This window comes from Fusarium proliferatum (assembly GCF_900067095.1).
Source record: "Fusarium proliferatum ET1 genome assembly, contig: FPRO_scaffold012, whole genome shotgun sequence".
NCBI classification, from domain to species: Eukaryota; Fungi; Ascomycota; class Sordariomycetes; order Hypocreales; family Nectriaceae; genus Fusarium; species Fusarium proliferatum.
This window is the reverse complement of record NW_022194801.1, coordinates 1,129,766-1,146,909: the sequence shown is the minus strand read 5'-3', so window position 1 is coordinate 1,146,909 and position 17,144 is coordinate 1,129,766. Positions and strand designations below refer to the sequence as shown.

Here is a 17,144-nt window from a genome sequence, read left to right as displayed (position 1 = left end):
GCAAAGATGAGATGAGATGGAAAGTTGGGAAGAGAAATTGTATTTATGGTAGTGATGCTATCAAGGTCCTTTCATGATGTCATGATCTCATTCTCAGCACATTCATCGATCGCATCGTCGTGACGTCAAAACCCCGAATCACTGACGCATCGATATTATGGAGCTAATGTATTCAGTGATTCAGAGATCCATTTGATTCAATCACATGCGAGAACGACTCAAACTCTCCATCTCTTGCGTCGTCAGGTCTTCCCTTGCTTTGTCCCGTGACCCAATCAACGTTCATCATATCTGGTTTCCTACAGACTCGACCGAGCGAGAAGCTTCTCGAGTTCATCCTTCCAAATATCAGCCATGATGTAGCTATCGTGTCCAGTGGTCTCATTGCTTGCAGGAATGGTGACTGCACGGCCATATCCAGGTGTCATGTCGTTCGCGACACCATCCTCCAAGAGTCCGAGTTCAATTGGGTTCAGCAAGTCATCGGCAGTATTGACAGCAGTCAGGGGAACCATGATGTTCTTGAGGCTTGCTTTGGGATTGTAGGTTTGAGATGCGTTCCAAGCATAGAGTTGATCATTGGCATCAAAATCTTCAAGGCGAGGGATGATATGCTCGTCGACGTACTTATCGACGGCTTCACGAGTCGGGAATGCTCGCTGCCAGTATGAAGGCGAAGAAAGAAGCACAAGCTGAATCATGAGTGCACCACCAAGACCAGCAGCTGGTTGCTTCTCATAGTCCCCGCCTTTCCAGGCTGGATCAATGGTGATAAGCTCAGTGATGAACTTTCGAAACAGGCGGTTATGGCCAGCTATCTCGACTGGAGAGGAAGAAATAGGCATCAAGGCATCCGAAAAGCCGGGATATTCCTCGCCCATCATCCAAGTGTGCATGCCGCCCATGGAGACACCAAGCGTCAAACGGGTCCGGTTGAGTTTGAAGTGCTCAGTCATGAGAAGATGGTCCGCACGGATCATATCGGGATACTGATACTTCGGGAATGAAGCACGAAGGCCAGTGTTGCTAGGCTTGCTTGAGTTTCCATGGCCGATGGCATCGCGCATGACGATGAAGTATTCGTTGGCGTCAAGAGGCTGGCCCGCGTTGAACAAAGCACCAGCGAACTCTTCGACGAGGAATTGAGCACTGGATCCGGTAGTGCCATGGAGGAGAACGACTGCGTTGTTGGATCCGTCTGGATTGACTTTGAGCTCGCCGATGGTCTGATAGCTGATGTTAAGGGAGTCGATTTTCTCCCCGGAGTCAAAGTTGAAGTCTTCAATATTAAAGCTGCCTCTCGTTGGCATGGGCCAAGATGCCTTGGCGTATATGAGGGGCGAGAACAACCCCACGGTGAGAATAACTTTGTTCCAAGTTTTCATGATTGCGATGGTAGCGATTCTGGTGACGCAGAGTTTAAGGATATGAGATATGGCAGTTGGGATTGTAAGTTTGAGTTCTGCTGATGAGGTGAGGATTGAATAGATAGTTCTAATTACCAGGACCTGATATACCTTATATACTCAATATCATGGGTCTATAAAGTTGGCACTCATCCTGCACATGATGACGATTAAGACATAAGCGAAAGCGAGCCTAGGGAGCACACATCGATACAGAGTCGGTCATGGTCACTTCAAACGTTAAGAAGGAATGCCGTGCGAGAGGCCTGTGCGAATCGGTAGAAGCAAGAATGAGCTCAAGGACTCGCACACGAAGACAACCGGAAAAGATTAAGCGACCCGAATGCGAACTTGCAATCGGATGTGAGACCTCAATATTGCGGTTCATAGAGTCTCGTCCACTTAAGGGCTGAAGAATGCTTTGCCAAGTCCATAGGACCGGGAAGTGAATGCGAAGTCCGTAGGTAATCATGATCTTGACGGAGTAGGCTGACGTCGCGAGATCATGTGACGTAAGCACCAAAGATCCTGCTCTGCGACTCTGGGTAGAGGGTCAGGGCGCTTTTCACTCAATAACTGTTTCTTATACGAAGTAAAAGTGTGTAAGTCTTCTTCTATCTATATCTTGTCATTCTTGCAAGCACAATGTCGACCTGGTACTGAGCCCGCTGTGAGGGTTGCGTCGATCTGGAACCTCCTTTCCAGAGCCTACAGCGTTGCCAAACGTCACATGCGACGTCTAAAAGGCAAATGATATAGAACTAACGAACTTTTGTTACGTAGATGAAAGTAAATGACTTCAGCTCTCTATATAGAGTATTTTCTATCTTCAGATGCAATGAGATCAACCCAGACTTTCGGGATTGGATGCATGGGGCTGTGCAAAGCTGATGACAGGCTTGATCCACCATCGCATCTATATGCTGACTGGCAAGATGACTCATGTTCAGCGTGACTCATCCCATAATGCCCTATAAAATCGTACATTTTGGGTACTTCCGGTATACACAACTCGATACGAAAATTGATATGATCTAGTGCCAGTTTGTTTGACAGAACAGCCATCACGATGTGTATGCACGACGACCAAGTGGGCGCGGCACCAGAGCCGTCGCCGGACCACGCAGAGCCTTTTCCTTGGCACATCGGAGTCTTCGACGCCCACAATCACATTGGCGAACGCGTGAACTCGATATCGGAATTACCAACCATGAAATCTCGGGCCGTAGCAATTATGGCAACGCGAACTCAAGACCAGCCTCTTATCGCCTCGGTTGCCAAGACACACGGAGTAAAAGGTCCAGAGTGCTTTGCTGAGGACAAAACGACCGTTGTTGCAGGCTATGGAAGACACCCGTGGTTCTGTCATGAACTATTTGACGACTCTTTAGAGACTCCTACATACGTGCCGTCCGAAGATGTCGAGGCTGCCAAAGAGCAACACTACAAGGCAGTGCTCTCACCAGCTCCAACTGATCCAGCTTTCTGGCGCGATCTCCCAGTACCTATAGCACTGTCTATTTTTATCGCCGAGACTAGAGCACGATTGATTGAAGACCCATACGCCATGGTCGGAGAGATTGGCCTTGATAAGCCCTTTAGGTTGCCTATGCAGTGGACGGATCCCAAGCCAGAGCCTGATCCTGATCGGACACCAGGAGGTCGTCAGAGAAGACCACTTAGTCAACATCGCATCAACATTATTCATCAGAAGGCCGTATTCATGGCGCATCTCAAACTTGCAGGGGAGCTTGGAAGACCTGTCAGTGTTCATGGCGTACAAGTCCATGGGATTCTTTACGATGCGTTGTCAGAGTGCTGGAAGGGTCATGAACTTCGGGGTCGTCGCTCGAGAGACAAAGAAAAGAAAAATGGCACAACTTCACAAGCGGCAGAGGACACCCCAAAGCCATATCCTCCACGAATCTGTCTTCACTCATTTAGTGGTAAATCCGACGCCGTCAAGCAATATCTCAAACCATCCATCCCAGCCGAAATCTTCTTCTCATTCTCAAAGACCAATAACTTGCGATCCGATGAAGAGAGGAAGAAGGCGGAAGATGCGATAAGGATAGTGCCGAATAATCGGATATTGGTTGAAAGTGATCTTCATACGGCTGGTGATAGGATGGATAGTGAACTTGAGGAGATGTACCGTGTGATTTGTCGAGCTAAGGGATGGAGCTTGGAAGAAGGCGTTGGGAAGATTGCTGAGAATTATTGGGAGTTTGTCTTCGGTTAATGCACAATGGTCTTGGATATTGAACGTCAGCGAAAACAAGGCTTGATTGTCAAGCAAAGACCTGAAAGGAATCATTGTACAATGTCAATTGAAAATTATGAAAGTTCTAAAAGTCCAGCTTGACCTGCAAGTCCTGCCAGGAAAGTCTATGCCATCGAATCCACGACGCACCAGTACCGAAGAAATAAAAAGAAAGTATACACACAACACAATTCTGTCCTCACTTCTCGACTTCCACCGTCTGGCTCTTCTTCTCTTGGTGAAGGTAGGTTCCCAGTACTTCAACCAGAAACCTCTCTCGGTGCAGCAAGTGTTTTGGTCCTTGCTTCTTCAAGAATCTCAATGCTGCTGCCAGAATGAGAGGGTGGTGTTCCTCTGATAGATCTAGGATGCTAGCGACACTGACTTGCACTCGAAGCTCTTGCGCCTTGACGAATAAGTGGCCAATCTTCTTGTTGGCCACCAGCCGAAGACTGAAATGCTCAAATAGGTCGTGCTTGACGAATAACTCCAAAACATCCTGTAGAGTCACCTCTTCTCCAAATATCTGCTCAAGATCGACGCCAGCGCCGCCTTGAATTGTATGTCTCAGTTGAGATGTCGACTCAAGTGCCTCAGTGATGTTATCAACGGTCAACGGCGGTATAGCAGATATGCAAGGCCGATCATATCCAACTCGATGTCGCCACCAAACGTTGCAAAAGATAGAAGTGACGATGACAGGAATAAGGATACAATAACCCCACCACCTCTCAGCTGTGATCATTGAACCAACTCCGCCAAGAACATTCGCGATACCGTTGAGGATGAAGAAGAGCTGGACGTTGAAACATCTCTGCTTCAACAGCGGAAGTGATGGTGAGCCTTGAAGTTCTTTCTTTGCGACGGTGACGTGCGATCGCATCTTGGACACAACCATGGAAGCCCAAATGGCACTGATGAGACCGAATAGCGCGATGGGAGCGTTGCCGAGATATCCGGACAGGATGTTACTCGCATGCCAGACCTTTCTGTTTGCGCCGCCAATAGCCATGAATGTACCAATGCTGATCAACATCGCGCCCCCTCCCATCAGCAAGTCCATGGCCCACCGGTTAATTATCTCAATTCGTAGTTCCCTCGTTGTGATCTCGATGAAAACATCAAGACCCCTCGAGTCCGCTCCAGCGGGTAGATTCTCCTTCTCGGTTTCAAGGTATTGTTTCTGCTGTCGCAAGAACTTAATATTCCGCCACGCCTTTCTCGAATCAAAAAATGCGCAGATTGAGAGGACGAAGGCAGATGTTCCGCCGATTGCCATGAAAACGATGGCGTAGATGGGGACAGGGACATCGTTCCATACGTTGGCGGCAAAGTCGCCTGCGTTGGCGAGTTCAAGAAAACCGACGGCGGCGAAGAGATTGTTTCGGAGGCGGTTGTCGTCGATACAAGACCATTGGGAGCGATTTTTTGCGAGGGTGACTGAGTCGGGGCCGGGGACGGAGAGCTCGGTCGGGGGGAGATCATGAGGGAGGGCTGCTTTTGGAGCAGTGTCGTACTGCTTCATCATGATCGGTGCCTCCATCGTGAGAGATCTAGGAAAGACTCTTCACCTGTTAAGAATGTTCACATAATGAAGTGTTTGAGAACTTACGAATGAAGCTTGAGAAGCTGTTATATACAGAGCACGGAAGTATCACATGGAAAGCCAAGACGCGAAAGACACCAAGAACAGATCATTACACCGGTGAGTCACTGCAGACTTCTCCCTTGGCAGGACAAAGAGAGATATTAAAAGACAAGAAAAGAGAAAGGAAAGCAAGAAAGAAAGTGGCTTCTTAATTTAGGAGACGTTACGTACGTAGAGTGACATATGCTCGGACGTTCCGAGCGCTTAGTCGCTGCCGGGCTCCACTCTGAGGGCCGTTGCAGCCGAAGCTTGGGGTATCCACGATTCGATCATCCCGTGAGGCGCAGCAACCCTGTTCACTGTAGGATAGCCCTACAATGACATTCATGTTGAATCTGATACATAAAAGAGATAATGTTGATAGAGTGCTATCTGTTGACGTTGTTCAGATATCGTTGAGAGGAGAAATGGGTGAAGAGACAGAGCATCACACTGGAAATCATCACTTGGCACAGTGGAGATCACGGCATCTCCAAGCCGAAGGCCACGCAAGCCTTGGCGAATGTCCTTCACAGCAAGGCACGCAAATCACTCCCGTCTCCGAGGGGGCAAGGGGGAAAACACACTTTCTCCAACAGGAATAGAGCAGCCTCAATTGGTCCACGGATGATACCGTAGGGCCGAACCAACCACCGGAGACGAAACTAAATATAGCGAAACCTTATACGGCGCCACCAATTGAAACGTTGCACCCTTCACTAATAAGCATCTTGGCGTCTAGAATACTTCGGCCCCTCGACCACCTTCACAGGCTTTCGACCGGTCTGAACAGGCACACCAGCTGTTAAGCTCAGCCCATCCACGTTAGCGCTCTTCTCTAACGCCCAGAGCGCGATGCCGATCCAGTTATCACCCTTGTAGTTCCAAATTCCTTCAGGGACAGGGAAGTCTATCTGGGGTCCTACGTTGGCGACGTATTTTCCGTACTGGAAACCGTTTACGTAGAGGATAGCGCGGTACGCGCCTGTGCTGGACGTGTTGTTCTTGAAGGTGAATGATAGAGGAATGTCGTGTGTTGATGAAGGGAGGTTAAGGGGGAGTTTGGCTGTGAAGAATGACACGCCAGGCTTGGAAAGGCCTTTGAAGGGGGAACCGGGTTTGAAGGAGGTTAGCGGAGGGGATGGGAGATGATAGCCTTGGCGCTCGAAGAAAAAACCGCCTTCGTTGAGGGGACCGCGGAACTTGTCCTTGTAATTCTCGCCGCCGAGATTGCCCGTGATTTTCCACTTCGTGACCTTTGTCTCCTTGCCAGAGTCTGAAGTAATGTGCCAGTCGAGAATTCCACGTGGTTGCTTTGATTCATCAACGCCGGGGACCCAGTTTCCATTCAGACCCATGTTGTCCACGATGGCTGTAACGATATGCTTCTTACCCTTTTCGGTCTTGGGGAGCTTGTAGGTTGACGTGTCGTTGTTGTTGTTGCCCCCGCCTGCAACAGATCCGAGGAACTTGTCATCGAGCCAGACTGAGCTTCCGTAGGCGCGGCCACCAAATGTCCAGAGTTTGAGCTTCGACTCGGATCCAGATGCAGTGAAGTGACCTCGAAAGATCAGTGCACCAGCGTTGAAGCCATAGTCGCCGGAGTACAGCGACACCGAGTTGTTAAGAGGCCACTTCGAGTTAAAAGTCTTTTTGATATCGGCGGTGCGCCATTTCGAATCATCGTAGTCTTTCTTCACTTCAGGAAGGCCATCGATGTAGTGCCAATCCAATGACTTAAGATCAGGAACTTTGACGGTGGGAAGCTTGATGTCTGGGTTGACGATCCAATTTCCGAGCTTAGACTTGGTAAAAGAAGTGTCCTTGCCGTTGATGGAAAGACGAGAGGTTCCCTTAGGCGCACCGATGATCTCAACTGCTGTAGTGGTATTGAAGTCAGCTTGGACCGATAGCTTGGAGCCTTCGACGGCGACAGATCGGACGAGGTATGGACCGTTGATGATAACGGCGTCGGGGTTCATCGCAGACGATCCGTATTCCCCACTCTTCTTACTTGGGATGGTAGGCACCCAGTACTTGTACGCAGCATTGCGGTCTAAGAATCCATTAGTTTCCGTCACCCATCAATAGAGTATTCGAGACTTACCCAAGAGGTAGATGTAAAGAGATCCAGCCTGCACAACACGGCGCTTGGTACTAGTCTTGAACTGAAACACACCAGCGCCCTTCTTTTTCTCAATCTTGACCCCATCGCCCTCAACAACTTTCAGCGTCTCTTGTCCCTTGACCGCAACCTCATGAACTTCATCCGGACCACCATAAAGCACAAGAACAGTCTCATCTCCAAATGGCTTCCACGTAAACACCTCAGCAGTGCTATACAATAACTTATACTTGCCAACAAGATAGTCCACAACATGGATCTTCGAATCTCGTCTATGCAGCGATAAAGACCCGCCAAGCTGAGGAATAGTCAGTGTCCCAGTGGAAGTTTTGACCTTGAGCTTATAAGTTGCTGAGTCCGTGGTGCGATAGTCTGCGTGGCGCACGACGTAGAATGCATCGTCTTTCTTGGTGGTCAGTGCTGTAACAGCGATGTTCTTGTTGTCGGTGTACTCTGTAGTTGTGAAGTTGCTTGCTTCTGCGATGGCGTAATTCGGTGAGACGCGGAGGAATTGGCCTTGGAGCTTTATCTCTGAGTACTTTTCACGAGCGATTGTTCTGTCTTCCTTGATAGCCTAGGGTTCTGTTAGTAAGTGTCCTATGCATTGTTATGTGGCGAGCTACTTACAGCTCCATAGTCGTAGGAGGTATAGCCATCAGAGTGGCCAAGGTTACCCCAGTTCGTGCCGCCCCAAGTCTATGCTGTTAGCTTTGTTCATTACATACTGAACAAAGATAGATGGTACACACCATGTAGATATTGAAGATGGTGACACCAGCGGCGATGTTGTTCTTGTAGAAGACGCGTGCGAATTCGTGGTTAGTCAGTTCGTAACAATTGCTGAAGCCGTAGCCACCTGGTGGATCAAAGGCTCCGCCTTGGAACTACAAACTGTCAATCGCCATCTACTTCGAGCAGCTACACATACTCACCTCGACGATCGAGTACGGCGTGTTGGGGCTGATCTTCTCATGCTCGGCGTGCCACGTCGTAGGAAGACCATCCTTGGGCCAATTATAGGGGTTTTTCTATATCTGGTCAGCGCCGTCAGTATCGCTGAGGTGGAAAGACTCACGCAGTCAAATCCAACAGGATATCCATCATGTCCCTGCCATAGTTAGCACATATTGACGCCAATCCCGTTGTAAACTTACATAAATATCAACAGCGCCGGGTCCCGTTCCAGGGGCACCGGTACCTCCTGGCCAAGCATCATTATTGATAAGAGGTACAACGACGCCAGCCTTGCGCACCTGATCGTTGACGTATTTCAAGTAGTCATGGTTGGGGAAAGGCGTTCCTTGAGCTGCGCTGTACTCGTTCTCCGGTTGATACAAAATGACTGGTCCACCATTGGTGATTTGAGCTTTCGCGATGATCTTGGCGACGTGGGCTACATAACTGGACGATGTCAGTCCCAAGCCTGCACTGAAATCTCTATCACTTACTTGTCTGTCGCCTCTAGATAATCCGTAGCATTCGTCCTCAAAAGCCCCTTCACCCTCTGCAACCATCCGGGGAATCCACCACCTGAAACCTCAGCATTAATGTACGGCCCCGGTCTCGCAAGTAGATAGATCCCCGCCTCATGCGCCGCATAGATAAACGGTTGTAAGTCCAGCGCGCCCTCTGATCTGAATTCTCCAGGCTTTCCTTCCAAAAGAGCCCAGTCAACATAGAATGAAACCATGTTGAAACCCATGGCTTTGACCTTTTGGAAGAGATCCGGGTAGAGTGATGCGACGGGGAGACGAAACGGATGGATCTCGGCGGAGAAGATCGTGACACGCTCGCCGCGGATGAAGAGGGAGTGTTCATCGAATGTCACTATGTCTTGGAGAAGGGCTCGGGAGTCGAGGATGTTGGATGGACGGGTGCCACGAGGAAGAACATTTTGGGCATGAGTGCTAGCCGCAAGGGCTGCAAGGAAGAGGTTTGACAACTTCATACTTGCGGCATGCCCTTTCAATGCCTCGCAATAATTGCTGTGAAGCCCAGCATCTTATACATCATTGTAAACAGGCTCCAGATCCGCCGATGACGGATGCCCTCCCGAACATGCCGAAATGCATCAACACCTGCAATTCGTATTGGTGGAGAAGTATTATTTCCGCGTGAAGTGCCGTCATGATGCTCCAAAGTCCAGGGCCATCTCACGAGAGTTTGTAATTTATCCATAGTGATGGCGAGTTGCATGATTGAGGGGTTTGCAGGACAATTGAGTGTTGTGATTGGAGCTCTTAGAGGGATCTGCGGGAGCCTTGGCATGGGCTATTTACCCCATGAATTACTACGTATGATGCAGGTTCATGAATGAGGGGTATTATGGTGCGATTGGGATGATCATCGGATGGTCTGTTTGTATTCGTGAAGCTAGCGCTGGCCGGATGGTCAAGGTTGGCAACATGCACTCTCGGGGAAGCCGGTCCGCAAAGTCGGTTAGACTCACACAAGCTACAATTGAAAATAGTATAGATTGTCTATCCTCTCATTCCCTCTTTACAATCATCCAATTACGCACCGAAAGCACTCAGCAGCTTCTCGTGCTCCTTTTTGGTAATAGGAATAACCGTTCCATGTCTCGGGCTCGTAGGAAGCTTATAGTTCGCCGAAACCTTCCAGTTCGGCTTATCCAAATCGCTAGTCTCAAGAGGCACATAGCCCTTACCACCGTACTCATCCACAAAAAGATAAAACTTCTCGCCATTAGCATCACCGGCGTTACCCTTGAAAGCAGTAGGACCCTCAACAGCTTGAAGACCAGCATTCTTGCCAATGCAAGTAGCTTGAACGGTCCATCCGTTAACTGGAGCAAGCAGACTGGAGGACTTCTCCTGGATAATGTCTGTGCAGCCGCTGGCTGATGCCTCGTCCTTTGTGAAGCGGTAGAATGAATTGCCAGACTTGAGGACAGTAGTGTCGATGCGGGAGGTCTTGCTGTCCTGCCAGATCTCGGCCTTGGAGAAGGTAACGAAGTCGCGGGTCAGAGAGTAGAGCATGCGGTGATAAGAGTTGTCCGAGTGATCAGCTGTGTTGTACAGCGACGAGGCCCAGAAGACAACGTATGAGTTCTTCTCATCGTCCCAGAACGCCTCAGGCGCCCAGGTATTTCCAGCGTTGTCGGGAGAAACCTTGACGTGTCGTTGCTCGGACCACGTAACAAGGTCATCAGACTCCCAAATCTCAAGGTACAAGCTCCCCTTGCGGACGGCATCGCCCCAAGAGGTTCCACTGCCAATAGACAAATCCGTCGCGATCATGAAAAACTTATCACCCTCAACAGATCGAATAACAAAAGGGTCTCTTAACCCTTTGGTTCCAAGCTTCGACGTAATAACAGGTTGTCCGCCATTTAGCTCCTGCCAATCAAGGGCATTATTGCCTTTGCTAGCCGCAAAGTAGATGTTCTCCCCCTGCTTCGAATTTCCTGTAAAGTACGCGAACCCATACGCTTCATATGGATCTTGCTGAACGGCCTGACGAACCGAGGCGTTGAACTCGCGCTCGTGCAATTGGCCGTCTACTTCGAGGGACGCGACAAGGAGAACGTCCGAGGTGGTGGGCTGGCGCTTCACGAGACCATCGTGGCTGATAATGGAGGGATCGCTGCTACGCCAGGTGATGGAGTGCCCGTTTGAGGTGGAGGGGAGGGTGATGTGGCTGCGGATGTCTTCGAGGTTGCGAACGTTGAGGGAGGAGAGGGCTTCGTGGGAGTGGATGCCTGTGGCGAGGGAGAGGAGGGCTAGAGAGAGGGATTGGAGACGGGGCAACATGGTGAAGAATGGCAATGGCCTTAGCAAAGAGATGAGAGAGCCGTAGGGGATGCTAACTAAGATATATGGTCGCGATACTATTGCCCTTTATATACACCGCAAGCCTTTCCAAACTGAACTACCTTGGCTCCCTCACGATCTCCACCCAATGTCCCCAATTGCCTCAATTAGTCCACGGACCTCTCATCATCATTCCCATTCTGTCTCTTGGCAAACTGCAGCACGGTCGTTTACTCTTTTTTTTCGACGTCATTCGGTAGTTATTACCCCGGATCGTCCATTTTCGTCCCTTCTGGGGTAGCAAACTGACCCCTGCAGATGCTTCGTTACACGCACCGGCCCAAACTATGTTTTTAGGTTATACTCCGCATAAACGCCGAGCCTTTATTCGTGCGCAAAAAAACGCAGTGGATAAAAGATTATCTGAATCGCAAGTTTTTGGGTACGAGGCATCATGTGCGCTGATGATCATTACTGGATAAGTAAGGTGGTTGATTGATTTTGGCAGGTTGGTTGGGAACCTCGGGAGTTGAGCGGTTTACCCCAGATGCGCCATGTGCAATGCTGGGGACGGTTTTTTCGGGGTAAGGTTCTGTATACGTATGCATATCGCTATGCATATTTGCTGGTGTGTTATGTCGCGTAAAGATTTGTATTCGTCTGGAATGTTAGCTGGAAGGGCGCATTACTCAACTGGCGCGGATATTCAGTCTTACTCAGGTGAAAACCACTTATGCCAGCCAAACAGCGTTTCGCAATGTCTGAACAGCTCATGAAACATGATTTCATGGTCCAAAGCGACTTCTTTCGCGGTGGATTTGTCTCTAGGGAGTCTCCAAGCCTACGTTCTTGTTCTTTCTGGATAGCTGCAGGGTAGGTCAGATTAACTAGGAAGAACTAAGGACTTCTATCTATGAGATCGCCTGGATGCTTTCAGATAATCTATTTACTTGATAGCGTGATGTTAGACCTTCAAAAAGATACCGAGAGGTTCTATTCACATCTCTTGCCATTGCCGTCATTAGCAAGGTCTGTTGATCGGAACGGTATCAACATATAAGACCTCCACACGAGCAGTCAATGAATTGATGCCCAAAGTAGAATTGAATCACCGGTCCTTTTTTCTCTTTTCTAAATAGCAAACTACTTCCCTCTTACAAGTAGCGGATGAGCCTCTGTGTTAAGCACATACTTCATCTTCCCATCACTCCTAACCTGCAACTCCGAATCCTCCGCGAACATCAAATACAAATACTTCAGCGTCTCTGCCAACCAAAAACTCTCCATCTTGTCAACAAATTTCCTCGTCTTATCATCCTTCGTCTTCATAACACTCTTCAAACCTGTATATCCTCCTTCTACCTTGCACATTCTGTTCAATGCCTCAAACGCCTCCCATGCCCAGTCTTGGTACTTGCGATCCCCAGTGGCGCGGTAGGCGTAGTACAGACTTTCGATGGTCTCTGGGCGGAGAATATATTCTGCGTTGGTATGGTAGTATCCGCTCTTTTCGTAGAATGATTTCCATTTCGGAGCGGGGAGACGTTTGGATGATGCTTTTGCGAGGGGTTGGCGGCCGTCGTCGACCCAGCGAAAGAGTTCGGGCCCAATACCACTTGGACTTTGACGGTAGACTTCATAGTATGATTCCGAGAGTTTGACGCCAAAGTCAACAAATGTTTGGTTCTGGAGAAGGAGTCCGCCCAGAATCAGCGAGCCACCGCAGACGCTTGCCACTGTTTCTGTTAGCATACCCTTACAATTAACTCTGCGACGTAAGTAACTTACAATGACTCGAGATGGGAATCATGGTATCCCCGCGCATCTCTCCCAAGAACGTCAGATCAGGCCTCGTTGATGGTGAAGAAGCCAGGTACAGCATCGACGACTCAGCCGCCTTGATCCAGCTCTCTCCATACTCAGCAAAAGCGACTGGATCGTACGCATACATCTTGATCAGATACTCATAGTAGCTATCCGAGCCACCTCCCCAACCAGCTTGATAATCACCAAAATACCCGTCCTTGAGCTTGACGTATGTGCCTATCAAACCAGGAAGTGTAAATGACTGTTTCGTCTTGGGGTGGATCAGATGATCTTGAGCTCTCTGTGCAAGCTTGGCATATGTCTGATTACCAGTAAGATCACTGAGTCGGGTCCATTCGAGGACAAGGGTCCCGAAACAAGTGATAGAGTTGTCGATGTTGCCGAAGCGTCGGAGCTGAGGATTAAAGATGATCTCATCGTCGGGAATGCCGGAAGGTGTATCGAAGGCGATGCTGAGTCTGTCTGCGAGAATAACAGCTGCTTTGAGCAAGTTGTTCTTTAGATAGATATCCGTGGCCAGGTGCTTATATGAGCTAGACAGCAAGTCATAAGCTGGAGGCAAGGTCAGTGGGATAGCCAAGTTGCGAGCTCTCCGGACGCTCACCAGATAAAAGGCCTCCGAGATAGCGAATAGTCGTTTCGAAGAGAGATATAGGCTGGTCCGGCACAATAGTAACAGTAAAATCTGTAAGCATAATCTGTCTGAGAATCTTATCCACGATCTCAGCGTCCTCCATGATGATAGCTGTGCTCAACCCATCAACCGCCGTCGCGCCCCAGCCATTTCTACCATAAATTAGTGAATTGACATATCAATCAAGGTTCGTGAACTTACCGATCATCCTCATAGGTCTTGCTGATCGGCAATAACGTATCATGAGGCGCAGCAAATTGCTCATATTTATCCCACGAAAACCGGAATGCTTCAACTATCGCGGCAGCTCTTTGCGGGTCGCCTTTTAGCTTGGCGGAGGCAAACTGTGAGACTGCTTTTGAGTAACCATTTCGAGGGGCACGTCCTGGGAAGAGAAGCGAAAAGACATGGAATGCGATGAAGATGGCTCCCAGCCAAACAATTGCTTTCTGGATAGATCTCTGCATTCTTGTCCACCACCAGCCCGAAGCCAGTTGAGCAGGAGAAGAAGCAAGAGGTAGGAGGAGGGAAACAAGAGAGAGAGGAAGCTGAACGGCTCAGTTGATGGCCAGTCCTGGATGAGCCTTGATTGCAGAAAAGCTGAAGATTCCCCTGAGTGAGTGAATCTTATCGGTTATCGTCCTAATTTTTAGCTTAGGGGCTGATCCTTATCAAAGCCTCCGTCAGCGCCGCATCTAACGCCCTAAAATTGGCCAAGCGCCATCAGTTGGGCCCTTAGCGCTGAGCTGTCCCCTGGAAATTTGCTAACACTATCGATTTTAGCTGACCTCCAGCAGCAAATGACAGCTGGACCAACAATGCGCTAGCTCAAGTTTACAGGCTGTTAAGATCTTTCTGGCTAGAGTGGCAAAACTATTGTTTCGTCTGCAAGGTACCCTTCACCACAATGTTTATATTTTTCACTTAATTGTTGTCTGGGCATGGGGAAATAAACAACGGTGCCTCACGTCATGTGGGAGGCCCGAGCTAAAGCTCAGTCCGGTCCGATTCTTAAAATATGGTCTCCTTTTCGAGAAGAACCTTCTTCCTCTCTTCAACGTTTGCCGTTCATCCACTCGTTTATACCACAGTGCTACCATTACTCTCGTTAATATTCAGGATGCGTTGGATTTCTATCGCGGCCGTTCTCGGTGCTGCGTTGCTCCCTGCAACTGCCCGTCCGCTGTGCCGTCCCGATCGATCGACTACGACTGCTCTGCCCTCCACGACTGCGACTTCGGGCGTTGAAACTTTGAGCACTGAGTCTGCGACTGCTACTGAGACATCGGCAATTGAGACTACGGTTACCTTCGTGACTACCTTTACGGAATCGGAGACCGCGACTGCGACTACTGGGTTCACTGTTACTTCTGCAGTTACCAGCGACGCTGCGACTACTACTACCTCCGAGGCCCCCGAACCTACCAACTATATCCAGAACCCTGACTTTGAGGATACCCCCAACACCGACTGGAGTCTTCGCACTAGCGATATCAAGAACAACCCTGAACGAGCTCGCTCTGGCGACAAATACGTGTAAGTCTCCCCATGATCCATTCTCGGGCATCACCAACAAGAAGCAGCCAATACGATGTCGATGACTCCGAAGCTGTCGGCGGCAATCAACTCAACCAAACCGTCAACGGTCTTGACACCCAGCGCCTCTACCGTCTTCAAACCTACGCGACTGTTTTCAACACTCCCGCACCCGTCAAGGATGAAAGCACTATCTGCGTTATCCAAGCACTGCAGGAGAGCACGATTTTGTCTCAGTGGCGCCTCGACTTTACAGCTCTAGGATCATACCAACCGCTCCACGTCGATTTCACGCCTTTTGATGAGGATGTTACAATTACGATGAGGCTTCGATGCTCTGCTGGGAAGAAGGTTACTCTCTCTGTTGGTCTGGATGATGTTTCTTTGTATGACATTGGTCCTAAGCTGGTTGGTTAAGCTGCGTTCTGTTACCGATCGTCATGCTCAGACACTTGCATCTCATTGCAGGGAATCAGCAGGTCAACCAATTTCAATTCCCGATCTTCTGAGCCTGAGATGTAAAGGGATCCTGCTGTGATATTTATTCTTCTTCGATCTGACAAAAAGCTTTAACATATATGGCCATTAATCTTACATCTTCCATCAATATCATGGGCATAATTTCATACAGTTCTAGAGCTTAGGTTTTTGGCTCTGGAGATACATGTATCACTGGCTGTAGATTTCAAAGCAGTCGTGAAGAGATATCCATCAGATAGTTCAATTCGTTCTTCATACGAAGTCTCTCAAATTTCCAACCCCGGTATCTTGTTGGTCTACTAGCATCCCCCTAAGCTACCAACGCTCCCGTACATCTCTTCTTACAGCTTCTGACCAGCAGTACCAGGAATAGTGGATGCAACCTTTCCAGATCCCAAAAGTGTAACCTTGTAAGGAAGTGAAGCAGAGGTAAGAGTACCCTTAGGAGCAGAGTTGACCGAACCACCAAGATCAACATCCTCAACAACAGCATAGCCAGTTTCCTTGGAATCAGCAAAGAAGATAGCGCGCTCGACGGAGTTGGCGAAAGCAGAGCTCTGGACGAGAACTTGAGCGCCCATGCGGGTGTTAACACCAGAGAGGAGAATGCCGTCCCAGTAGTTGTTGACGAGATGAACGGTAGCAAAGCGGATGAGGGGCTGGCGGCTGCTGACGTTCTTCCAGTAGTTGTTGGCGTAGGTGATGTGGAGCTTGCCCTTGTCCTCTGAGGCATTGCTGTCGGAGTGGCCGATCAGGGAGCCCTTCCACTTAAGCCGGGGGTCAGCAACATCAGTATTTGGCTTGGAGGTGAGGTCAACTTACGTGATCGTGGAAGTAGGTGTTGGAGACAGTGATCCAATCAGCACCATGGGAAATGTCGAGAAGACCATCAAGGTCATCCTTTCCAAGGCTCAGGTCACCAGACAAATCGCAGTGGTCAACCCACACATTGGTAGACTCATCGATACCAATAGCGTCGCCGTTGGAAGCATCGACCTTGGCGATCTTGAGGTTGCGGAGAATAACGTTCTTCTGCTGACGAACATAGAAGCCAACACCAGTGATAGCTATGCATCATTAGCTAGACTACGCCGATGGCAGGAGGGTGGACTTACAGCTTCCAGCAGCACCGATGATAGTCTTGTCAGATGCAGGTCGAACCTTGTCACTGCCCGTCAACTTGCCAGAGACGATAATGGTGAGAGGTTCAGTGCGCTTAGCAGCTTCGATAAGAGCAGCGACTGTAGTGACAGTGACAGTCGAGCCCTTGGCACCGCCAGTGGTACCACCGTTCTGGGTGCAGTATCCGACGGTGCAAGGCTCCGCAGCTTGGCGCTTTAGGAGTGCATCGCGGCTCTCGAGCGGAGAAGCGACTGCCAAGGTGGCGAAGAGAGTGGTGAGGGCTGAAGTGAACTTCATGATGCTGGTGATTGTGTAAGTCAGAGGTGATCAGTTGAAGAAAGCCAAAGCTCG

The 17,144-nt window shown here is 49.4% G+C and overlaps 8 protein-coding genes across 8 annotated transcripts; 2 read left to right on the top strand and 6 right to left on the bottom strand.

Moving 5' to 3' along the window:
- Positions 1-299: 299 nt before the first annotated feature.
- On the bottom strand, positions 300-1,385 carry FPRO_13499 (uncharacterized protein; the record flags this gene model as incomplete). The annotated part of the gene is made up of 1 exon (XM_031222958.1): positions 300-1,385. One exon carries the CDS (start codon positions 1,383-1,385, stop codon positions 300-302), a length of 1,086 nt encoding a protein of 361 aa, XP_031088365.1.
- Positions 1,386-2,475: 1,090 nt separating this feature from the next.
- Positions 2,476-3,648, top strand: FPRO_13498 (uncharacterized protein; the record flags this gene model as incomplete). Its single annotated transcript, XM_031222957.1, has 1 exon — positions 2,476-3,648. One exon carries the CDS (start codon positions 2,476-2,478, stop codon positions 3,646-3,648), a length of 1,173 nt encoding a protein of 390 aa, XP_031088364.1.
- Positions 3,649-3,868: 220 nt separating this feature from the next.
- FPRO_13497 (uncharacterized protein) lies at positions 3,869-5,212 on the bottom strand (the record flags this gene model as incomplete). The annotated part of the gene is made up of 1 exon (XM_031222956.1): positions 3,869-5,212. One exon carries the CDS (start codon positions 5,210-5,212, stop codon positions 3,869-3,871), a length of 1,344 nt encoding a protein of 447 aa, XP_031088363.1.
- Positions 5,213-6,015: 803 nt separating this feature from the next.
- On the bottom strand, positions 6,016-9,369 carry FPRO_13496 (putative beta-galactosidase; the record flags this gene model as incomplete). The annotated part of the gene is made up of 8 exons (XM_031222955.1): positions 6,016-7,352; positions 7,404-7,995; positions 8,049-8,117; positions 8,171-8,305; positions 8,354-8,449; positions 8,497-8,529; positions 8,576-8,822; positions 8,870-9,369. The coding sequence occupies 8 exons, from the start codon at positions 9,367-9,369 to the stop codon at positions 6,016-6,018; spliced, it is 3,009 nt and encodes a 1,002-aa protein (XP_031088362.1).
- Positions 9,370-9,934: 565 nt separating this feature from the next.
- Positions 9,935-11,194, bottom strand: FPRO_13495 (uncharacterized protein; the record flags this gene model as incomplete). Its single annotated transcript, XM_031222954.1, has 1 exon — positions 9,935-11,194. The coding sequence occupies one exon, from the start codon at positions 11,192-11,194 to the stop codon at positions 9,935-9,937; it is 1,260 nt and encodes a 419-aa protein (XP_031088361.1).
- A 1,143-nt stretch (positions 11,195-12,337) lies between these two features.
- Positions 12,338-14,122, bottom strand: FPRO_13494 (uncharacterized protein; the record flags this gene model as incomplete). The annotated part of the gene is made up of 4 exons (XM_031222953.1): positions 12,338-12,930; positions 12,983-13,573; positions 13,626-13,807; positions 13,857-14,122. 4 exons carry the CDS (start codon positions 14,120-14,122, stop codon positions 12,338-12,340), a joined length of 1,632 nt encoding a protein of 543 aa, XP_031088360.1.
- A 653-nt stretch (positions 14,123-14,775) lies between these two features.
- FPRO_13493 (uncharacterized protein) lies at positions 14,776-15,608 on the top strand (the record flags this gene model as incomplete). The annotated part of the gene is made up of 2 exons (XM_031222952.1): positions 14,776-15,191; positions 15,239-15,608. The coding sequence occupies 2 exons, from the start codon at positions 14,776-14,778 to the stop codon at positions 15,606-15,608; spliced, it is 786 nt and encodes a 261-aa protein (XP_031088359.1).
- A 404-nt stretch (positions 15,609-16,012) lies between these two features.
- On the bottom strand, positions 16,013-17,090 carry FPRO_13492 (putative pectate lyase 1; the record flags this gene model as incomplete). The annotated part of the gene is made up of 3 exons (XM_031222951.1): positions 16,013-16,438; positions 16,494-16,738; positions 16,787-17,090. The coding sequence occupies 3 exons, from the start codon at positions 17,088-17,090 to the stop codon at positions 16,013-16,015; spliced, it is 975 nt and encodes a 324-aa protein (XP_031088358.1).
- Positions 17,091-17,144: the final 54 nt, after the last annotated feature.